The 19,606-nt window shown below is 54.1% G+C and overlaps 1 protein-coding gene across 4 annotated transcripts in view; it reads left to right on the top strand.

Moving 5' to 3' along the window:
- ACSS1 (acyl-CoA synthetase short chain family member 1) overlaps positions 1 to 19,606 on the top strand; it is a 42,734-nt gene that overhangs the window by 19,471 nt on the left and 3,657 nt on the right. For 2 of the 4 annotated variants that reach the window (XM_027118118.1, XM_027118117.1), the window contains exons 3-13: positions 2,718 to 2,917; positions 9,300 to 9,475; positions 9,852 to 10,004; positions 12,980 to 13,127; positions 14,186 to 14,323; positions 16,205 to 16,297; positions 16,666 to 16,737; positions 17,189 to 17,301; positions 17,509 to 17,635; positions 18,197 to 18,324; positions 18,441 to 18,504. In XM_027118118.1, coding sequence (XP_026973919.1) covers positions 2,718 to 2,917; positions 9,300 to 9,475; positions 9,852 to 10,004; positions 12,980 to 13,127; positions 14,186 to 14,323; positions 16,205 to 16,297; positions 16,666 to 16,737; positions 17,189 to 17,301; positions 17,509 to 17,635; positions 18,197 to 18,324; positions 18,441 to 18,504 — 1,412 coding nt within the window. The remainder of the gene's footprint in view (positions 1 to 2,717; positions 2,918 to 9,299; positions 9,476 to 9,851; positions 10,005 to 12,979; positions 13,128 to 14,185; positions 14,324 to 16,204; positions 16,298 to 16,665; positions 16,738 to 17,188; positions 17,302 to 17,508; positions 17,636 to 18,196; positions 18,325 to 18,440; positions 18,505 to 19,606) is intronic. The other 2 variants (XM_027118120.1, XM_027118119.1) reach the window with 2 other exon arrangements.

The raw sequence follows: 19,606 nt of genomic DNA, 5'->3' as shown, positions 1-19,606 counted from the left end.
TTGGTCTCCAGACCTTCCCGGGGCTATAGGTCAGCTGCCCAGCTCTGACCGCCAGGCAGCTTCTGCCCCTGAAGGGAGTCCTTTCCCCTTTGCTGCCTTTCTCCTCCTCCCCACGGCCAACCTTTCCAGAAAGCTCTCCCTGCTGCCTCAGTAATTGTACCAGAAGCTGAGGTGATAAACACCCATCACACTTTCATGTGCCTTCATTTCCCCAGTGGGGCTGGATTGCAGGAGGACGCTTTCCCTCTCATTTCTTTTGTCTGGTGCCCTACTCGCCCCCATGGTGCCTAGAATGGAATTTTTAACATCTTACAAATTCATCAAAATGAATTAGTTGATTTTAGTACTTCTAGAAAGTAATTTCAAACAAAGACGTCTGATGGTAAAGATAATCTCTACTGAATGTTTGGCCGAGTCCTGAGTGGGTGAAGCTTTTCATTAACACTCGTAACAGTTAAACAAGGTGGAAGGGGCCTGCTGTTTCTCAGGTGATCTTGTGGCAGCTGAGAAAGGTGAGCTCCCATGCCCGTGCAACTCCTATAGAAGGTAACCCAGGCCTCTCTGTCTGGACGGCTCTGTGCCTTCCTCGACTTCAAAATGCTGCCTTCCGTCTGCAGAAAAAGGACTGGATGTCGTCACCACTGATCTCTGACGCACCTGAGCCTCCATCTCCCCAGCACCGACTCCTTAAGTCCTTAGCGCTGTTGAAAATGGCACCTGCGCTGGGCTGAAGTTATCCTTCTGTGTGACTGACCGTAGCTGCCTCTTGAGTGCTGTCACAGACTGTCCTAGCCTCCTCCCCGCACGCAGGAGGCGTGTTTCTGGGCCCTGGCTCCGGGGAGTTTGCTGTTGGGGGCTGTTGGGGTGCTCTTTCTTTCATCACAAGCTCAGGTGCGGGGTGGATGGGGTCAGTGAATGGTGCTTTTGTCCTCCTAAAGCTTAAGGAGAAAGGATAGGGTCCTACCAGAGAGGCAGTGTGCCAGCCTGGGCAGGAGTCGAGGGGGAGCGCAGGCTGCACTCGTGTTACCCGAACCAAACTTGGGTCCGTCCGCTTGCCTGTGCACAGTAAAGCCAATCTACTGACACCGGGTTGGAGTGAAGGAAAGTGCAGCGTTTACTGCAGGCACCAAGCAAGGAGTCCAGAGCCGCTGGTGCTCAAAACACCCCACTCCCCGATGGGTTTCAGGAAAACCTTTTTAGAGGCAAGGTGAGGGAGGGGAGTCGCAGGGTATGTGATCAGCTCACCACAGTTCTCTGGTCGATGGTGACTAACAGGACTGTTAACATTATCAGTCCTCAGGCTCCAGTAGGTCCAGAGGCTACAAGTAGTCAATTTCTTCCGTCTGGTGGGCGTTTTAGCATCTGTAAAACAACTCAGGAATGTGCATCAGATACTATTATCTAGGTACTTTAGAGAGGAGCTAAAGCAGAGGATATGGGGGTGGAGTCTGTCCCTGGAAGGCCCCATAAGGTCCTGCTTGGTTACACTAGTGATCTCTCGTCTGGTCTCCCCCAAGGCCTGTCACTGCCCACCCTTCATTTCCTGCTGGCCCTTGCTGGGCTGCCCCTTTCTGGGCCTCTGAGCACAGGGCAACCACAAACGCTCCTGGGTCTTGGCCAGGAAGGTAGAGCCACGTGGGTGGGTGGACTTACTCTGCCCTTCCATGCCAGCTTTCTGTTAAATAACAAATACAGCAAGTCATTCACACTGACGTTATGAGCAACATTGGAGCTATGATTTTGAGTGTTTAAAATATTTCTGTTTAAATTGTTTTGATTTTGTTTAAAAATTATTTAAGAAACTAAGTTACAGATGTTGTATGTGCTTTAAAAGTCTACAGTGACCCTTAAATTTGTGTCCTCATATGCTGTATTGAAAAGAAACCATCAATGAATTTCAAATGCAATATAATTTTTTTCTTCGGAAGAAAAATAAAAAAAAATATATATATATATATAAAACAAATACAATAAAACAAGAGCAGTGAAAATGGGAAATGTCCCTTCCTGTGGGAAGTGGGGTTCAGTGGGACCACGTGGGAAGCAGTGCTGAACCCAGCGTCCACCTGCTTCTGCTCTCCTGCACTTTCCTCCATTTCCTGCTCTGGTTTCTGGTAGGCTGTCATCCTCTCGGGGTTGTGTTGGGTCACGTGCTAACCCCAAGCATATCAGGTTGTTCAGCGGGATGGTGCTCTCTGACTGGCTGGCCAAGCCTAAGCCCCTGGAGTGGAGGCAGGGGCCATGTGGGCACAGGAGGCGGGGCACAGTGTCCTGGTCCCTCACCACCCAGCCCTGCCCTGGGCTGTGGGTCGCTTTCCTTCCCAAATCACTGAGGCTTCGCAGAGTTGGGGTCCCCTTCCTGGGGTCCCCTGCCCAGCAAGGCCTGTGCTGACCCAGAGAACAGGGGCCTCTCGGGGAGGATGTGTCAGAAGGCTCCGGGACCGGATGACCCAGGTCTCTGAGAAGCTCTGCTCTCAGTGGATGCAGGGACAGGCGATTTTTCTCAGCAGTGTGGCCGTGAATCTGTGTCAGGACAAGCCTACAAAGTTACAATGTTTTCTGAAAAGAGCCTTCCATGCATCAAGTGTTGGAGTGGCTGCCCTCCCCCTGGCTGGCCGGGGCGCCAGTGCCTGCAGTTTGCAGAATTATTCCAGCCAAATGACTATGCGTTCTGGCCCTCCCCCTTCTCTGACAGCCCTCCCTTCCTTGTGCCACAGGGAACTGCTGGAGACCACGTGCCGCCTGGCCAACACGCTCAAGAGGCATGGAGTCCACCGAGGGGACCGGGTAGCCATCTACATGCCTGTCTCCCCGCTGGCTGTGGCCGCAATGCTGGCTTGCGCCAGGATTGGAGCCATCCACACTGTTGTCTTTGCTGGCTTCAGTGCGGGGTCCTTGGCTGCGAGGATCAATGATGGTGAGCACGTGGGCAGTGGGAGGGAGGGAGGAACCTGGGTCGCCTGGCCTTCAGGGACTTAGCGTGGTGACAGACATCACTGAAAGTCACACATACAGATGATGGACACTACCAGGGACAGCGCATGGCTGAATGAACATTTGCTCTATCAGCTGAGATCTGAGTGCGTTGGATTTAACCAGATGAAGGAAGGGAAGATTCCAGGTGGAGGGAGTGGCGTATGTACCCACTGGAGGAGGCTGTGTGGCTGCAGTGCAGGAGGGAAGAAACGTAGGGTGAGATGAGGCTGGGGAGATATGGGGAAGATTCCACAGGTCAACAGCTGGAAGCCTTCTGTGATGAGGACTGATGGGGTGGGCCATCTCCTGAGGCTTGGAGTCAGGTGTGGGCCTCGTGGTGTGTCTTTAAGGCCTTCTGTCTGCAGGTAGGTCAGGGCCTCCCAGACAGGTGTGCAGAGCAATATTGTCTCCTTCCTTTTTCTGGTGTCGGAGGGCTGAGTGTCTGAATGGTGGCCTCATGTCTGTGCAGCCTGACCCCTGCTCCCTTGAGATCCTAGAGGGTTCCCTGAGCTGGCTCCCCTGGGGGCTGTTGGGAATTCTTTGTGTCTCATAGAAGACTTCCCTTTGGGTAATGGACAGAGCTGAAGGGCATAGTTCTCAGACCTCTGTTGACCACTCTCTTTAGGAAAGACTGGGGAGCCTTTCTGTTCCCTTTCAACATTTCCCCTCTAATTTCAAGCATTGGTGCTGCTACTCCTTTCTCTCTCTCTCTGAACTCTGTAGCACCTACTGTGTACCAGGTTTTGTTTTAAGCCGTTTGTGAAGGCCATCTCTCTTCATTTTAACTTAGTCTTCATAAATATTATATGAGATAATACTCTTGCTATTTCTACCCTCTCCCTTTTTCTATTACCATTGAATCATTTTAAAGTGTACAGTTCAGAGACATTAAGCACATGCACAATGTTGTGCAACCGTCATCACTATTCCAGAACTTTCCCGTCATCCCAAATGGACATCTCATACCCATGAAGCAGGCATTCCTCATTTCCCCTCCATCCAGCCTCTGACAACCACTAATCTGCTTTCTCTCTCTCTATGACTTGCTTGTTCTGGAGGTTTTGTAAAAATGAACTCCTACAGTATGTGGCATTCTGTGTTCTACTTCTTTCACTAAGCATCATGTTTTCAAGGTGCATCTATGTTGTAGTGTGTATCAGTATTTCATTTCTTTTTGTAGACGAATGATATTTGACTGTATGGATAAACCACATTTTGTTTATCCATTTATCTGTTTATGGGTATTTTTACTTGCTTCTACTTTTTAGCTATTGTGAATAGAACTGCTGTGAACGTTTATGTATAAGAATACCTGCTTTCAATTATTTGGGTATATACCTAGGAATGGAATTGCTGGCACATATGGTAAATCTATGTTTAACTTACTGACAAACTGCAAAACTTTTCCAAAGGAGCTATTCTGTTTTACATTTCTACTAGCAATGTATGAGGGTTCCAATTTCTCCAAATCCACATCAACACTTGTTATTTTCCTTTTTAAAAAAATTATAGCCATCCCAATGGGTATGAAGTGGTATTTCATTGTAGTTTTGATTTGCATTTTTCTAATGACTAATATCATTGAATATCTTTTTATGTGCTTGTCCATTTGTGTCTTCTTTGGAGAAATATCTACGTAAGTCCTTTGCCCATTTTTTTAATTGGTCGTTCGTCTTTTTTTTTATTGTTGAGTTGTGAGTTCTCTAGATATTCTGGGTACTGTACCTTTGTCAGATATATGATTTGCAATTATTTTATCCCATTCTGTGGGTTGTCTTTTTGCTTTCTCAGTATTGTCCTTTGAAGCACAAAAATTTTTAATTGTGATAAAGTCCAGTTCATCTGTTTCCTTTTGTTGTTTGTGTTTCTGGTATATTAATTAAGACTCCATTGCCAAGTACAACATTACAAAGATTTGCCTCTGTGTTTTTTTCTAAGAGTATTTTATAGTTTTAGCTTTTTCATTTAGGTCTTTGATCCACTTTTTATTTTATTTTTATTTTTGTTTTTTTTGCAGTATGCGGGCCTCTCACTGTTGTGGCCTCTCCCGTTGTGGAGCACAGGCTCCGTACGCGCAGGCTCAGCGGCCATGGCTCACGGGCCCAGCCGCTCCGCGGCATGTGGGATCTTCCCGGACCGGGGCACAAACCCGTGTCCCCTGCATTGGCAGGCGGACTCTCAACCACTGCGCCACCAGGGAAGCCCCCTTTGATCCATTTTTAAAAAAATATTTATTTATTTTGGTTGTGCCAGATCTTAGTAGTGGCAGGCGGGCTCCTTAGTTGCAGTTCCAGGGCTTGCCGGCTCCTTAGTTGTGGGATATGGGCTCCTTAGTTGCAGCAGGCAGTTTCCTTAGTTGTGGCATGCAAAGTCTTAGGGCTCCTTAGTTGCAGCTCCAGGGCTCCTTAGTTGCAGCCCATGGGCTCCTTAGTTGTGGCATGCGGGTTTCTTAGTTGTGGCATGCGAACTCTCAGTCGCAGCATGCATATGGGATCTAGTTCCCTGACCAGGGATCAAACCTGGGCCCCCTGCATTGGGAGTGCGGAGTCTTATCCACTGCGCCACCAGGGAAGTCCCAGGTCTTTGATCCATTTTGAGTTAATTTTTGCATATGGTGTGAGGTAAGGGCCCAGCTTCATTTTGTTTGGCCTGTGCATATCCAGTGATACCATTTACTGAAGAGACTATTGTTTCCTTTGTTGAATGGTCTTGGAACTCTTGTCAAATATAACTTGACTGTATATGTGAGTGCTCATTTCTGAGTTCTCTATTCTATTCCACTGATCTATATATCTATCCTTGATTTTCATATGCTGAACCATCCATGCATTCCAGGAATAAATCCCACTTGGTCATGATGTATAATCTTGTTAATATGCTGCCGGATACAGTTTGTTAGCATTTGGTTGAGGATTTTTGCATCAGTGTTTATAAGGAATATTGGTCCATAGTTTTCTTTTCTTGTGATCTGCTTGTCTGGTTTTGGTATCAGGGTAAAGCTGGCCACACAGAATGAGTAAGAAAGTGTTTCCTCCTCTGCAATTTTTAGGAAGAGTTTGAGAAAGATTGCTGTTAATTTGTCTTTATCTGTTTGGTAGAATTCACCAGTGAAGCCATCTGGTCTTGGAAACTAAGGCACAGAAAGGTTAAGTGACTTGCCTAAGGTCACACTGCTACTTAGTGACAGACCCAGGATTTGAACCCAGGCATTCTACCAATGCTTTTAACATTACATTAGCTGCTCCTTTCCTCTCTTGCTGATGTGGCCACAGTTACCAAGTGTTTCTGTTAAGATTCTTTGAAACAAGCAAAAGCAATTGACTCTGGAGAATTAGTAACTGGATGCCAGGCAACTCCCAGAACTCAGGAATCCTAAACAGCCAGGCCATGGGAAGGCAGGGGCCCAGTCAGCTCTGAGGGACTCAGCAGGGGAAAGTCCTATAACTTTTCTCTAGAACTTTGCCATTAAGTGGCTCTTCCCCAGCACCCTACAGCCTCCATGTCCAGCTATTCAGGTGTCAGTTTCCTGGGCGCAAGACCCTGTTGGGACAAGTGTCTGTGTTCTCTTGGCTCAGTGAGGGTGGTATTTTGGTTATTTATTGCTGTGTTACAAGCTACTCCAAAAGGAAGTACTTAGAACAGTATATTTTCTTATTATGTTTCATGATTCTGTGGGGCAGGAGTCAGGTGGGCGTAGTGGGAATGGCTTCCCTCTGCTTTGTGATATCTGGGAAATTGGCTGGATTGGTTTGAATGTTTGGGGGTGGCCAGGGGTCTCTTTCTGTTCATGTAGCCTCTTCACATGACTAACTTGGGCTTCCCCATAGCAAGGCAGCCTCAGGTGGTCAGACTTGTTACATGGTGGCTTATGGCTCCACGAGGAAGCAAGGAGACTGCCACTCGCCCTACAGGCTGACCCTGGAATCAGTAGAGCATCATTCTGGCTCTACTCCATTGGTCAAACCAGTCTGTAGCCACCCCAAATTTAAGGGGAGGGGGCCTAGACCCTACTTGTCCATGAGAAGTGGCGTGAGACCAGGTCAGAGAATTCACAGCTGTCTTTTGTCCACCACGGGGAAGGAGAGTGTCAGTGTGGCGACCAGGTCTCACCGTGAGTAGGCAGCTTCTCCGGTTAGTATGTCCTATTCTACGGCCCCGGCCCCCTGGCCTGGCCTCTGGTCTCTGGCCACTCCTCTTCCTTTATCTTCCCTCCTGGTCTAGGCTGTGTGAGGAGTGGAGAGAGGGAGGCGTGGGGAGGGTGGAGAATGGCTCTGCGAGATGCTGTGAGGGCAGATTAGTGGCCCAAGCAGTTGTCCACGCCCGAATTCCCCAGTACCTGTGAATATGTACCTTACGTGGCGGAAGGCCTCTGCAGATGTGATGGGACCCCAAAGTGGGGGGATGATGCTGGTCCGCCCGGTGTAACCACCGATCCTTAAAAGCAGAGAACTTTCTCTGGCTGAAGCAGAAAACATGTGGCAAGAGGGAGGTGAGAGAGATTCCAAGTGACAAGGACTTGACCTGCCTTTGCTGGCTTTGAGGTTGAAGGAGGTTGTGTGCATGGGGTGTAGGTGGCTCTAAAAGCTGAGGACGACCCCTGACTGACAGCAAGGAAATGGGGGCCTCAGTCCTACAGCCACACGGACCTGACTTCTGCCAACACCCTGAGCAACCTGAAAGCAGATTCTCCCCAGAGCCTCGGGGTGAGATCTTCCCCCACCCCCACTGGCACCTTGATTTTGGCCGTGAGACTCTAAGCAGAGAACCCAGCTTAGAGTCTCACGGCCGAGCTCACCCAGACTATAGAACCATGAGCTAAAAAAAAAATGGGGGTTCTGAGCCACTAAATTTGTGGTAATTGGCTATGGGAGCAATTAAAAACAAATACAGAAGCTGAGACCTGATCAAAAGCCAGGGTGAAAGTGAATCCTCCCCAGACCAAAGTGTCTGCTGATCCTGCCTGTGCTGATGCCGTGCACCTGCCACGGCCCCGCTGCCCGCCCTCGGGGACCGCAGAGAGAGGGTGCTCCTCAAGCACCTCCTGGGGACTGGGCGTGTCGGGCCCGGAGGTTCCTGCCCTGGAGAACCACTCGGGCAGGGAGGCCTCGCACAGATGGGCACCGGGAGTGAGGCCTGTGTCTCGGAGGCCGGGATTCCAGCACCCAGGTTGGGCCGGGGCCACTGTTTTCTCCAGAGGGTCCTGAGCTTTCTTTGTCTCTCATCCCCTCGAGCAGGGTGCCTTTCTACCTGCTTGGCCATCTCCCTTCCTGCCCCACAGGGAGCTTCCCTGGACAGTCCCAGCTCAGGGATGTAGGCCTGAGCGTCTCAGGTGGGCTCTGTCCACCTGACTTTGTCTCCCCACGGTGACCGATTGCCAAGGCTCGAGGAGCAAACAGTGTGTGTGGCCGGGGCCTGGCGTGCAGAGCTGATGACACTGTCCTAGGCGCCCCAAGCAGTCCAGAGCATCTCTCTGACCCAGGCAAAGGCCTGTGCTGGAGGGGTCACAGGTGGCCCGCGGGGCTGTGCCGCCTCTAGGGCTCTTGGGAGGAAGAGAGGCTGTGAGCATGTCTCTAGAAAGCACGTTTCAGACTGGAAAGCTGAGGGAGACTGGCGCCTCAGGTAGGGCCCCCAGGAGCCGCCCTGAGGCGAGAGTTCAAGTGCAGGCAGTTCACTGGGGAGGTGGTCCTGGGAGGTGCTGCGGGGTGCAGGGAGTGAGGCCGGGGAGCTCCCACTGTGGGTGCCCAGGGCTCAGACCGCAGGGAAACCCTGGAAGGCGATGGTGCCCCGGGCGTCAGCATGAACCCCGAGGGGCTGGTTGAGGACTACTGGGTGGGGTGATTCCTCAACACTTCCGCCTGTGGCTCCAAATCAGGCCTCGGTGCCCACGTCACAGGTCTGAGGGCTGTGCTTGGCCATCAGCATGGCAGCTGGATGGTTGTTCCAGGCTCTTTCTCAGGGGCCAGTTGTACAACAGCCCAGCCGTGATCCCTCCGGGTCATCCCGGGTTGGGGCGTGGTGGGCGGAGGGTAGCCTGGGAAGGCCCCGGGGCAGGTGGGAGGGAGCGGGAGACTGGCAGAGTTGAGCTTCCAGTGGCTTAGCTCCAGTTACACCTGCTCCTCCCAGAGCTGGGAAGAGGCTGGCGCTTCTGCTCTGAGCACAAATATCCCAAAGCAGGTGGAACTTCACTTTTTTGTGTTGACCCTCTTGCTCAAGGATGGACTTTATCCATCACACCCTTAGGCCTGGGGTGTGTGGCTGTCTGGGCTGTGAAGGTCGGAGTGGGGAGGAAACTAACCAGAAATACCTGCCTTTGACTCCGATAGCCAAGTGCAAGGTGGTTATCACCTTCAACCAAGGACTCCGGGGAGGGCGTGTGGTGGAGCTGAAGAAGATTGTGGACGAAGCCATAAAGCTCTGCCCAACCGTCCAGCATGTCCTCGTGGCTCACAGGACAGACAACAAGGTCCACATGGGGGATCTGGACATCCCCCTTGAGCAGGTGGGTTTATCTCCTTTTGTATAGTTTGAAGAGAAGAGGTTGTCATTGGATTAACTGAGTCTGAATCTTGTCAGATTGTGGTTCTCAGTCTGGGTCCCCCAGAGGTGCCCAGAGTTCCCCTTTGCTATTTGATGGGCTTCCATCCGGGTAGGGAAGATGGAACTCAAATTCCACAAACAGAGGGAAACATTTAACATAACAGAAATGACTGGATCCATCCTTTTATTTGGAATTAAACTGGGGCAGGCTAGAGAAGGTGAACTCTGAACCCTGTCTGCCGAGTCCTGAGGCCGAGGGGGAGAGGTGTTCTCGGGGACGCCGGGTGCAGGGGCGAGGTCACTGCCCTTGACGGGCTGTCTGGTCTTCTCCCTCACAGGAAATGGCCAAGGAGGAGCCAGTGTGCGCCCCAGAGAGCATGGGGAGTGAGGACACGCTCTTCCTGCTGTACACCTCGGGGAGCACTGGGACACCCAAGGGGCTTGTCCACACCCAGGCGGGCTACCTGCTGTACGCCGCTGTGACGCACCGGGTAGGGCGCTGCCCCGGGGGGCTCCAGGCGGGGGGCCAGAGCTCCTGCTAACGTCTTCTCCTCATGTGTTCACGAGCAGGGCCGGGAGTCCTGGCATCAGCGTGGTGGAGGGGTGGGCTTGGGCAGCTGAGTTTCTGTCCTTGTCGGAAGGGCCTGGGTCCTTGGACCTGTGTCTTCTGCTGGTCTTTAGCCCGTCACACGTGTGTCAAGCCCTCCCTAGGCCTGACGTGCTGGCTGGCACGGCTGCTTTCAGGTGCTGGGAGTCCAGTGCTCTGGCCTTCCTGTGCCCTTCTCCTATACGACTAGGTTGGTATAGATATGAGTACATTATTGTTATTTGTTAAGACGTGTTCTTCTACTTAAGATATCTTTTTCATCTGATTTTGAAAGAAAGTAAAACATTTTCATGGGCCCCTAAAAGTGCTGTGGCCTCTAGGCTCTGCTTACTGGGGCCACATTTTAAAAGGAAAATTTTTAAAAAGACTTGATTTTATGAGGAGGCTTAAATTTAGCGTATGGAAATTGTATTACAGGGGACCATCCTTTAAGGATTATAAAGCAAATGATCTGGCACAGTTTTATTATAGTAAATGCATTTAAAAATCAGCACTCATTTAAACATGGGTGGGTGGGGGGATTTTGGTTAACATGCATCCCTGGTTGCCTTGGGGAATAGCTGACGCTTCCCAGGTGGGATGGGGCCTCAGGATATCGTCTGTGGACCAGACTCTCTCTCTGGCTAAAGGCAGAACTCAGCCCCAGGCAATGCCAGCAGCAGGGGAGCCGACTGGCCATGTGACCGGGAAGCCCAGGCGCATCTAGGCAGGGCTTGGACGCTGAGAGCACCTACAGTCTGGCTGGGGACCAGGGCCCCGCCCACTCAGTCACTATGGTGGGGGTGGGAGTGGGATATGCTGATCGGTCGTATCAGCATATATCCCAGGCCTGGTCATCCGGAGGTGGACCTTACGGATGAGCACGGACGGCGAGCGGGTCCTGGGAGGGCAAAGATGAGGCCTGGGAGTGGCAGCCACTTGCGGGCAGCACTGAAGATGCGGAAGTGAGGCAGAAAGATAGACGTGTCACAGAACCATGCCGGGAAGACGAGGTATTATGCTTGACACAGTCCATGCTAAAGCCGCTGTCTTCTGGCCGCTGGGTGACCGTGAGCATCACAGAGCTGTTCTCGTCTGAAAGCCCCTTGCTCAGCTCTGGGTGGGCATGTTGCAAAGAATGACACGTTGTGTAGGTCAGAACACTTTGGAAAATGTAGCTACTGAGACCAAGAAGGTCACAGAATGGGTCAACGTGTTTCCATCAATTTATAACAAAATTAGCGTTAGGGGAGCTGTAAATGTGGTGAAAGAGTCTTCATTTTTTGTTTTCAAGCGTTACCAGGACACTGCCTACATGAGCAAAAGAAGTGGGGATGTAAGGACGGGACCATCTTTTGAATTTCTCTTCAATACAGTGAGGGCATTTTAAAGCATTAGGAATAGAAACTTTCAGCCTTCTGTACATAAGTGTGTGTCTATGAGTGTACGTCTGTGTGTGTGTGTGTGTGTGTGTGTGTGTGTGTGTCCGTCCGCGTACCCGCTGAAGGTATTAGGACTGTTGGTTTCTTCAGGGAAAAGGACAGTTGACTCTGCAGGGACGGTGGGGACGTGGGCAGGTTTCAGGGTGAGCAGTGGGGTCAGGGTGCCCTTTGGAGAGTGGCTGGTCCTGGGCACCTGTTCTCCTTCCAAGAACAGCAGGTAGAGAGGTCGCCAGCCCCTTGAAAGATGTGGCACTGTGGGTCCTCATATTAAAAATCCTCTCAGTTCCGGAATGCTGTGGGCCTTGGGGTGTGGGAGTCCTGCTTCACCAGTGCAGTGGGAGTGGTTTCCTTGAAAGACCCCTCTGCCTTGGGTCACGGCTCCACAGGACGCTGGCAGACTCGAGACCACTGTGCTGTCTGGAAACTCCTGGGGGACCTCAGTGTGTGTCTGTGGCAGCAAGAGACTGGGCCACTTGCCCAAAGGTTAAGAAAACATCTTTATTGCAAAATAGGACACAGATATAGAAAACCACCGAAATCAAATGTGTGGCTTAATGAATTATTGTTGGACAAACTCACTTCAGTCAAAAACTGGAACATCGCCAGCCTCACACAGAAGCCCCTTCATGGCCCATAGTGTCCCTGCCCTTTCTAGTTTTGTCACCCAAATGTGCATCCCTAGGTACTGTAGCTTACTCTTGCCCACTGACTGTTTTGGGTAAGCCTTTTAAGCCAAGTTTGACCAATGGGTTTTCCTCCATCCCTTCATTTCCTTGAATGTTGTCGGTTATAGCTCCCGGCTGTGTGCCTCTCTGTCCTCAGCATCTCCTGCAAGAGGGCAAGTGGACCCGCAGACAGGGTCAGGTTCAGGTTTGACTTTTTGGCAAGAATAAGGAGATGCCCGTGTCTCTCAGACTCTTAGAAGCTGATGATGCTTGGTGCGTTTCTTGGCCTTTTTGGCTTTTGTTTTTTGCAGTTTTAAAAGGATTTAAAAAATGATGGTATAAAAAAACAAAAAAACAAAAAAAAACTATGGTGTAACTTAATGCAGAAAGGTGCCCTTATTTTAGACATAGGACTGGATGGAGTTTTACCTGTGGGTACACGTGTGGCCAGCTCCTTCAGGCCCTGACATCCGCCCGCTCCCCCAAAACCCCCATCCCCGCCCGCCTCAGGACTCACCGACCTCCAATGTATGCATGGGCTTTGTGCTGGGGCTCAAAGAGTGTCCCCTCTAAAGTCCGGCTTCTTTTGCTGTCATCTGCGGGCCTGGCGCTGCTGTCACCAGTGATTCCCCTCTCATCACCGCTGTGGTGCTCTGCCCTCACTCCTGCTCTCAGGGGCCATGGGAGCAGCTGTGCCTCGGTGACAGAACACGCCCTGTGATGTGTGGGAACGGGTGACAGGCTCCTGACAGCCCCTCCTCCTGTTTCTGCAGTTTGTGTTTGACTACCGGCCAGGGGACGTCTTTGGCTGCGTGGCTGACATCGGCTGGATTACGGGACACAGCTATGTGGTGTACGGGCCTCTGTGCAATGGAGCGACCAGCGTCCTTTTTGAGAGCACCCCGGTTTACCCCGACGCTGGTGCGGACTGCAGCAGGGGCAGGAGGAAGGAGGAGAGGTTGGGGGTGCGGGCTGCGGGGTGGAGGCTTTGCTCGGGCCGGGCTCGTGGGTTCTTGTGACAAAGCTGCCAGGTGGCAGGGGCCGGGCCAGGTCTGCAGTGGGATCACACACGCAATGGGAGGGGCTCCAGTCGCTGGAGCCTTCGGGAGACCACCCACGCTAGTCTCCCCCTAACCTCTGCGGCCACCTGCCCGGATCCTGCCCTTCCTCGAGGCCAAGGCCAGTGGCCAGCCTCCCGGGGCGCCCTGCTGCCCATGCCTTCAGGCCACTCGGGCCGAGCTTGTGGTGTGTGGCCTGGAGCCGCCACCATGGAGAGGGATCCCTTTGAGGACCCACGGCTTGCTCCCCTGGCATCTTCCTCCCTCGTGGCACAGCGTCTTCAAGTGTTTGTTCAAACGTGACTGAAGGTTGGCGGCTCTGCGAGGCTCTTGCCCAGGCTCTTGCCCAGGCGGTCCACAGCGCTGACGGTTTGGTGCCTGGAACTTTGGTCCCCCGCTTCCAGGTCCTCTCCAGCCTCCCGCAGGGGCCAGATGTGCTCCTGGAGGGCGTGCGGGGGGCCCGGCTAGGGATGAGAGCCGAGTCTCAGGTGGCCTCAACCTCCTGTGTGCAGAGTGGTGGTGGCAAGCTGGGGGGTTGATGGGGCGCGTGCATCCTGGGCGCTGCTGCTGCTCCGGGGGAAGCACGGGTCGCCACTAGAGACCATTTAAATGTGCCTGAATGCGGTTCTGCATTGGTGCTACTTCATGGTAATATCCCTTTGACCCGATTCCTCGCTGTGTCCCGTGGGTCAGGACATGGGCTGTCAGCGTGTGGGTCGGCACCCAGGGCCAGGCGGAGGCTGCAGCCTCTGACGCGGGGAGTGCAGGAGGCGGCCCCATGGGGAGCCCCTCCTGTCCCAGAGGTGGATGCAGAGTGCGTTTCGTGGACACCGTGGGTGTCTGCACACGTCAGGCGCCTGGTAACGTGGGCCGCCTCTAAGTAAGGCTCACAGAGGTGACGTGACCCGGGGCCTCTCGTAGGTCGGTACTGGGAGATGGTGCAGAGGTTGAAGATCAATCAGTTCTATGGAGCCCCGACGGCCTTCCGGCTGCTGCTGAAATTCGAGGATTCCTGGGTGAAGAAGTATGACCGCTCCTCCCTGCGGACCCTGGGCTCAGGTGAGCGGCTGCAGGATCCTCCCTGTGGGCCCCGGGCTCAGGTGAGCGGCTGCAGGCGGCATGTGTGTGCCAGAGCCAGAGCAGGTCTCTGGATGGCTTCATCACAAAGGCTGTGTCTGCGCTGAGTTCATATGATGCGGCTGCAGCCAGTAGAAAGCAGATGTCCCACGTGGAAGCCCCTTCTGGGAGCCCACAGCCGTTAAGGGTCTGGGGCTCAGCATTGTGATGTTGTCTGTGCTCCGTCTTCATTATGAAAACTCACCACCGTTGGAAGGTCAGGCCCAAGCCCTTTCCCTAGTGGCTGCCCAGGATCTCAGCCCCTGCTGTTCCCAGCGCTGTCATCACTGCCATTCTGCCCTTGGGTGCGTGTTTCCAGGCAGGGAGGGAGTTGTGAGATCAAAGGTTATCTCCACTCGTCATCAGGATAGATGTCGCCAAGTCATGTGAGAACGTTTTGGAAAGGTGACCTGGGTTACCCTGAGTTGAGGTGGTCCTGGGAGGTGGAAGGCGCCAGGCCTGTTCTCCTGCAGGGGATTCGGTTACTAAGGAAGCAGGACGCAGGTGACAAGACAGGTGCTCAGAGTGCTCTGCTGCGCGTCCCCTAGGCCAGGGGCGGGCTCCTATGGGCCTCACTCCCTAAGGGCTGTGACCAGAGCCACTCTCTGGTTGGACCAGGCAGCAGCGAGCGTGCAGGGACCCCCTACTCCCCCCAGGGAGTCCTCACCAGCTGGCTGGGCTCTGTGTCGCTTGGGGGCACCCCTGCTGCATAACCGGCTCCAACAGCAGAGCCCTGCAGGGGTTTCCTGAGACCAGGGTATCGTGGAGGAAAACAATCAGTAACCAGTCTATAATAAGAATAGGAGAGAATTTTTTTCAAACCAAGCTGAGGACTGTAAGCTCTAAGGGAAGTGCTCCAGAGAAGCATGGTTTTCAGCAGTTTTATGTCTTATCAGGACAAAGAACGTCAAACCAGTCAGGGATACGTTCCTTCAAGGTTTCAAAAAAGCAGATCAGCACGTGCACAGAGTCAGTATAGCCTTGGCTCTGGGAAGGGAGTCTTATCATCAAAGGAGTCCCAGCATCGGCGTCCCAGGGAGGCATTTATCTCTATTTTCAGACATTCTTTACTTCTGGACAGCCTGCCCTTTTCTTTAATGATTAATGCAGATGTGCAGTGTATGTTTGACGGGCCACAGACAGGCTGTTCCAGTTAGCATAAGGTCTGAGTTGAAGGGTGTGTGAGCCAGAATGACTTTCCCGCACCTCCATGTGTGGACGTGTTTCTTCCATCAGGATCAGTGAGCCGTGCTGGCAGGTGGGTGAATAGCACGGCGGCTCCTGCACCTGGGCCAATTCATGCCTTGGCTGGTGGTGGTCCCTCACGAATGCGCCACGATTCACTTCGCCATTTTCCTCTCCATGGACAGTTTTTAGCTCTTGGCCATGGGAACATCCCCGTCCGTGTCTGCTTCTGGGGGTGGGTGCCTGGAGCGACCTCCTCCAGTCACAGGACGAGTGTGTCTGGCTTTAGTGGGTTCCGTCACCAGGAGGCATCCAAAGCAGTTGCCACGGGCGTGTGCACTTCTAAACGGGAAAAGAAACACTCGAATCGCCCTGCAAACCGCACTCCAGCAGTGTGTGTGGTGCTGTTTCCTCCACACTCTTGCCAACTTCTTGGCTTTTGACCCTCTAATGGTGAAAATATCTCATTGTCATTTGTGTTCTTCCATAGCCATAAACCTGATGATCTCACTGCTTTTTCAAGTCTCCTTTTGTGTCTTTTGGGAAAATTATAGAGCTGTTTTCGTCGTGAAATCAGCTCCTTTTGGTTTCAGCCTTTTGGAGGTCTCTTAATATCTTCTCTCGCGCGCGTGGTTGCAGTGGGAGAGCCGATCAACCACGAGGCCTGGGAGTGGCTGCACAGAGTGGTGGGGGACAGCCGGTGCACGCTGGTGGATACCTGGTGGCAGACAGGTGAGCACGTCCTCGGGGGAGGGGCAGGGAGCATGGAGCGTCAGCTCAACAGGTGCCTGGCGTGTGGGGAGAGGAAGCTTGGGGCAGCAGCTGCCGCTCTGCAGCTGTGAGACATGGGTGTGAAGGCTTCCCTGAGCCTTGGTTTCCTCGTCTGAAAGATGGGGCCCGGGAGGGGGCGGAGGGGCAACATAGGGCCCTGCGAAGGTTCCCTTCCTTGGCGGCCCACCTCCTGAACCCGGTACAGCCCAGTGATGGGTCCTGCCGTTTAAGCGACCTTGAGTCTAGATTTGGATCTAGAGGGAAAGGAGTTTTTTCTGCACCACTGTGTTTGGATTTGCCCCCCTCCTCTGGGGTGTCTGACTTATCAGGATTTTGGCAGCAAGAGACCACCACTGACGTAATAAACATGGCTGAGGTCTCGTCCTTCGAGAAGCCAGAAAGTGAGACGTTCCCAGTGGCGTGGGCCTCATGGTTCAGGAAGGCCCCAGGTGTTCCCTACAGCAGAGTCTTGGGGGGGCCCTTCCCATGCAGGCTGATGGAGGCCAGAGCCAGAGAAATGCCTGGAGGCAGGACCCGTGGGCGTTCTTTCCCTTTGCCCTCCTTTCCGACGTCCCCACGTCCCCACAACACGGGATGGGGGCCGTGGCTCCTGGGGCTGAACCTGGCCCCCGGCCCGCTCTCATTTCCACAGTGGGGGGGACCGGCACCCAAGCCTGGTTTCTCCTTAGAGGTCCTTTTGTCACTGGGGGCTGTTTCCTTGCCCCGGATGGGCAGGTCTACCCCCTCCCACTCTGGAGAGCAGCTGTGTGTGTGGACCCTGTGTCCATACGGTCTGGATACACGTGTCAGTAGCCCCAGGCCCACTGGTGTTTCTTCCTGTCCTCCCCGCAGAAACGGGGGGCATCTGCATCTCGCCGCGGCCCTCGGAGGAGGGGGCAGAAATCCTGCCCTGCATGGCGATGAGGCCCTTGTTTGGCATCGTCCCTGTTCTCATGGATGAGAAGGTGAGTCTCCCTGTCCACATGCCCCGCCACCCCCTGGCCTCGGCTGCCCTCCCCCGTCGCGCGGCACCCACCGCAGGGTCTCCTCTCAGAGGAGAAAGCTCCGGGCAGCTCCCTCTGGGGCACTTGTCCTGTTCCTGTCTTAGGCCCGGCAGTTTGGAGAACGCGAGATGGTCACTCCTTCTGTCTCCCCATCTCCCGGGTCTGCAGGGAAATGTCCTGAAGGGTGGAGATGTGTCTGGGGCTCTGTGCCTGTCCCAGGCCTGGCCAGGCATGGCCCGGACCATCTTCGGAGATCACCAGCGATTCATGGACGCCTACTTCAAGGCCTACCCGGGTGAGCCTTTCCTGCCGCCGCTGGACTTGGTCTCAGAACCGTTTCCGAGGGGCCGGGGGTTGCGTGAACGCTCCCTCCTTTCCTTACCTCTGAGCCAGGAGCGGTCCAGCTCGGGGTTCTCCCAGGGGCTCAGGCCATGGGCTCCCAGAAGAGCAGGACGCCACCTTGGCGACAATCGTGGTGGCTCCAGGCCTCCCCCCGGTCTCCATGTCGTTGTCTTCTGGCTTGTGTCGTGTCGTTTGGTGGGAGTTCACGTACACGTGTGCCCCTGGGAACCGATGCTCTGCAGTCGCAAGCAGGTCAGCGACACTTTTGGGGAAGCTCGAGTGGGCTCCTTGTATCTTTTGCTTCCAGACGTTGCAGCCTCCTGCTGTCTGGCAGCCCCTCTGCCCTTTACTGGCACCAGCTTAGCAGCACCGGAGAGGTGTCTCCATGGGGGGTGGTGCGTCGGCAGGGGGGCTTCGGCGCTTCCTCCTGTCCAGGGGGTGTCCCTCACGGAAGGGTGGGAGCCCCGCTGGGTCCCAGTTCGGAGCTGGTGCTGAATCCCCCACTGTGGTGCAGGCTACTACTTCACAGGAGACGGGGCTTACCGAACTGAGGACGGCTACTACCAGATCACGGGGCGGATGGACGACGTCATCAACATCAGCGGCCACCGGCTGGGGACGGCGGAGATTGAGGACGCCATGGTGAGCCCAGCCGGCCTCTGTGCCCTGCACTGCCACCGGCTGCCGCTGCCTGGGGTCTGGGGTGGTCGTCACTGGCTGAGTCGCTGCCTCACCTCTGCGTTCTCTGTCACGCCCAGGCTGACCACCCTGCAGTGCCCGAGACCGCCGTCATCGGCTACCCGCACGACATCAAGGGAGAAGGTGCGTGTCCCCCGAGGACCCTCCTGGCCCTGGGGCCAGGGCTCCTGTATGAGAAGCAGGCTCGGTGGGTGGGGGCCAGGGCTTTCTCGTGGGTCAGGCTGCTGGTTCACGTCTCTCAAGTGGAGATTTTGGGTGAGGAGGCTGAACAGGCAGAAGTGTTAGGAAAAAGTCAGGACTCTGAAATGTCCTGGTTCTGCCGTCCTTTAAGGACACTCACCCACAAGCAGTCGTGACCTGTTTGGCCCAGCTGAGCTTGGGGAGCTTCCTCCCCGTCCACAGGGCCCTGGCGGCCCTGTCAGGGACAGCATGTGCAAATGCCCTGTGCTGCCCACACGTCCCTCACACGTGCTCCGTCACAGCGCCCCGTGCCTTGCAGCAGCTCCTTGACTGGCCTGAGACTCTTTGGAGGAGTCTGACCTGTGGTTCCCCCTGCACAGCGATGGGCCAGGGGAGCACAGAGCCAGTGATTGGACCGGTCCTTACTGGGGACACACACTGTTCCAAAGTCCGTCAGTTCCTAAGCGGTGGGTCTGGGAAGGGGCCGGGTCACCTGAGTGTTGTAATGCCAGGCATGTAGCAGTCACACTGGCCTGGCCTGGCTGGGCGTGACCCAGACACTCCCTGACCTTATGCTGCACTGCTGGGCACACTGACGTCTACTGCCTGGCTGAGTGGCCGGGGCACTCTCCCTCCTGCTGTCAGGATGCACCATGACCCAGTGTCACCTGCCTCCCAGCCACATCTGTGTGCTCTTCTTCTGTTACATACTGTCCCTAAGCCAACCTGTTGGAAAATTGAACACTTATTTAAGTGTTTTAAACAAGCGTTTTCAGTTGCCACAGAAGGATGTGCCCGTGAGGATGTCGCCCATGATAAGAGGGGCGGGGATGTGGGGGGCTGTTGGGGGTCGAGGGGATGAGACAGGACGGGCCCTCGAGTGTGCGTCTCAGGGGCCTCGGCCCACATCACGCTCCCACCAGCAGCCCTTCCCTGCATCCTAAGCGACTCCGGCGTTGCCTGCCAGGCTTTGGGGGAGAATTTGTGTATTGGGTGTGATGAGGATGTGCGTTTTCCTGATTTCTAACAAATCTGAGCATTTGTC

Source organism: Aethalodelphis obliquidens, unplaced genomic scaffold, assembly GCF_003676395.1.
Source record: "Aethalodelphis obliquidens isolate GAN/ISIS:26980383/991018 unplaced genomic scaffold, ASM367639v1 scaffold18, whole genome shotgun sequence".
In the NCBI taxonomy this organism is placed as follows: Eukaryota; Metazoa; Chordata; class Mammalia; order Artiodactyla; family Delphinidae; genus Aethalodelphis; species Aethalodelphis obliquidens.
This window is presented reverse-complemented; position numbering and strand designations above follow the sequence as displayed.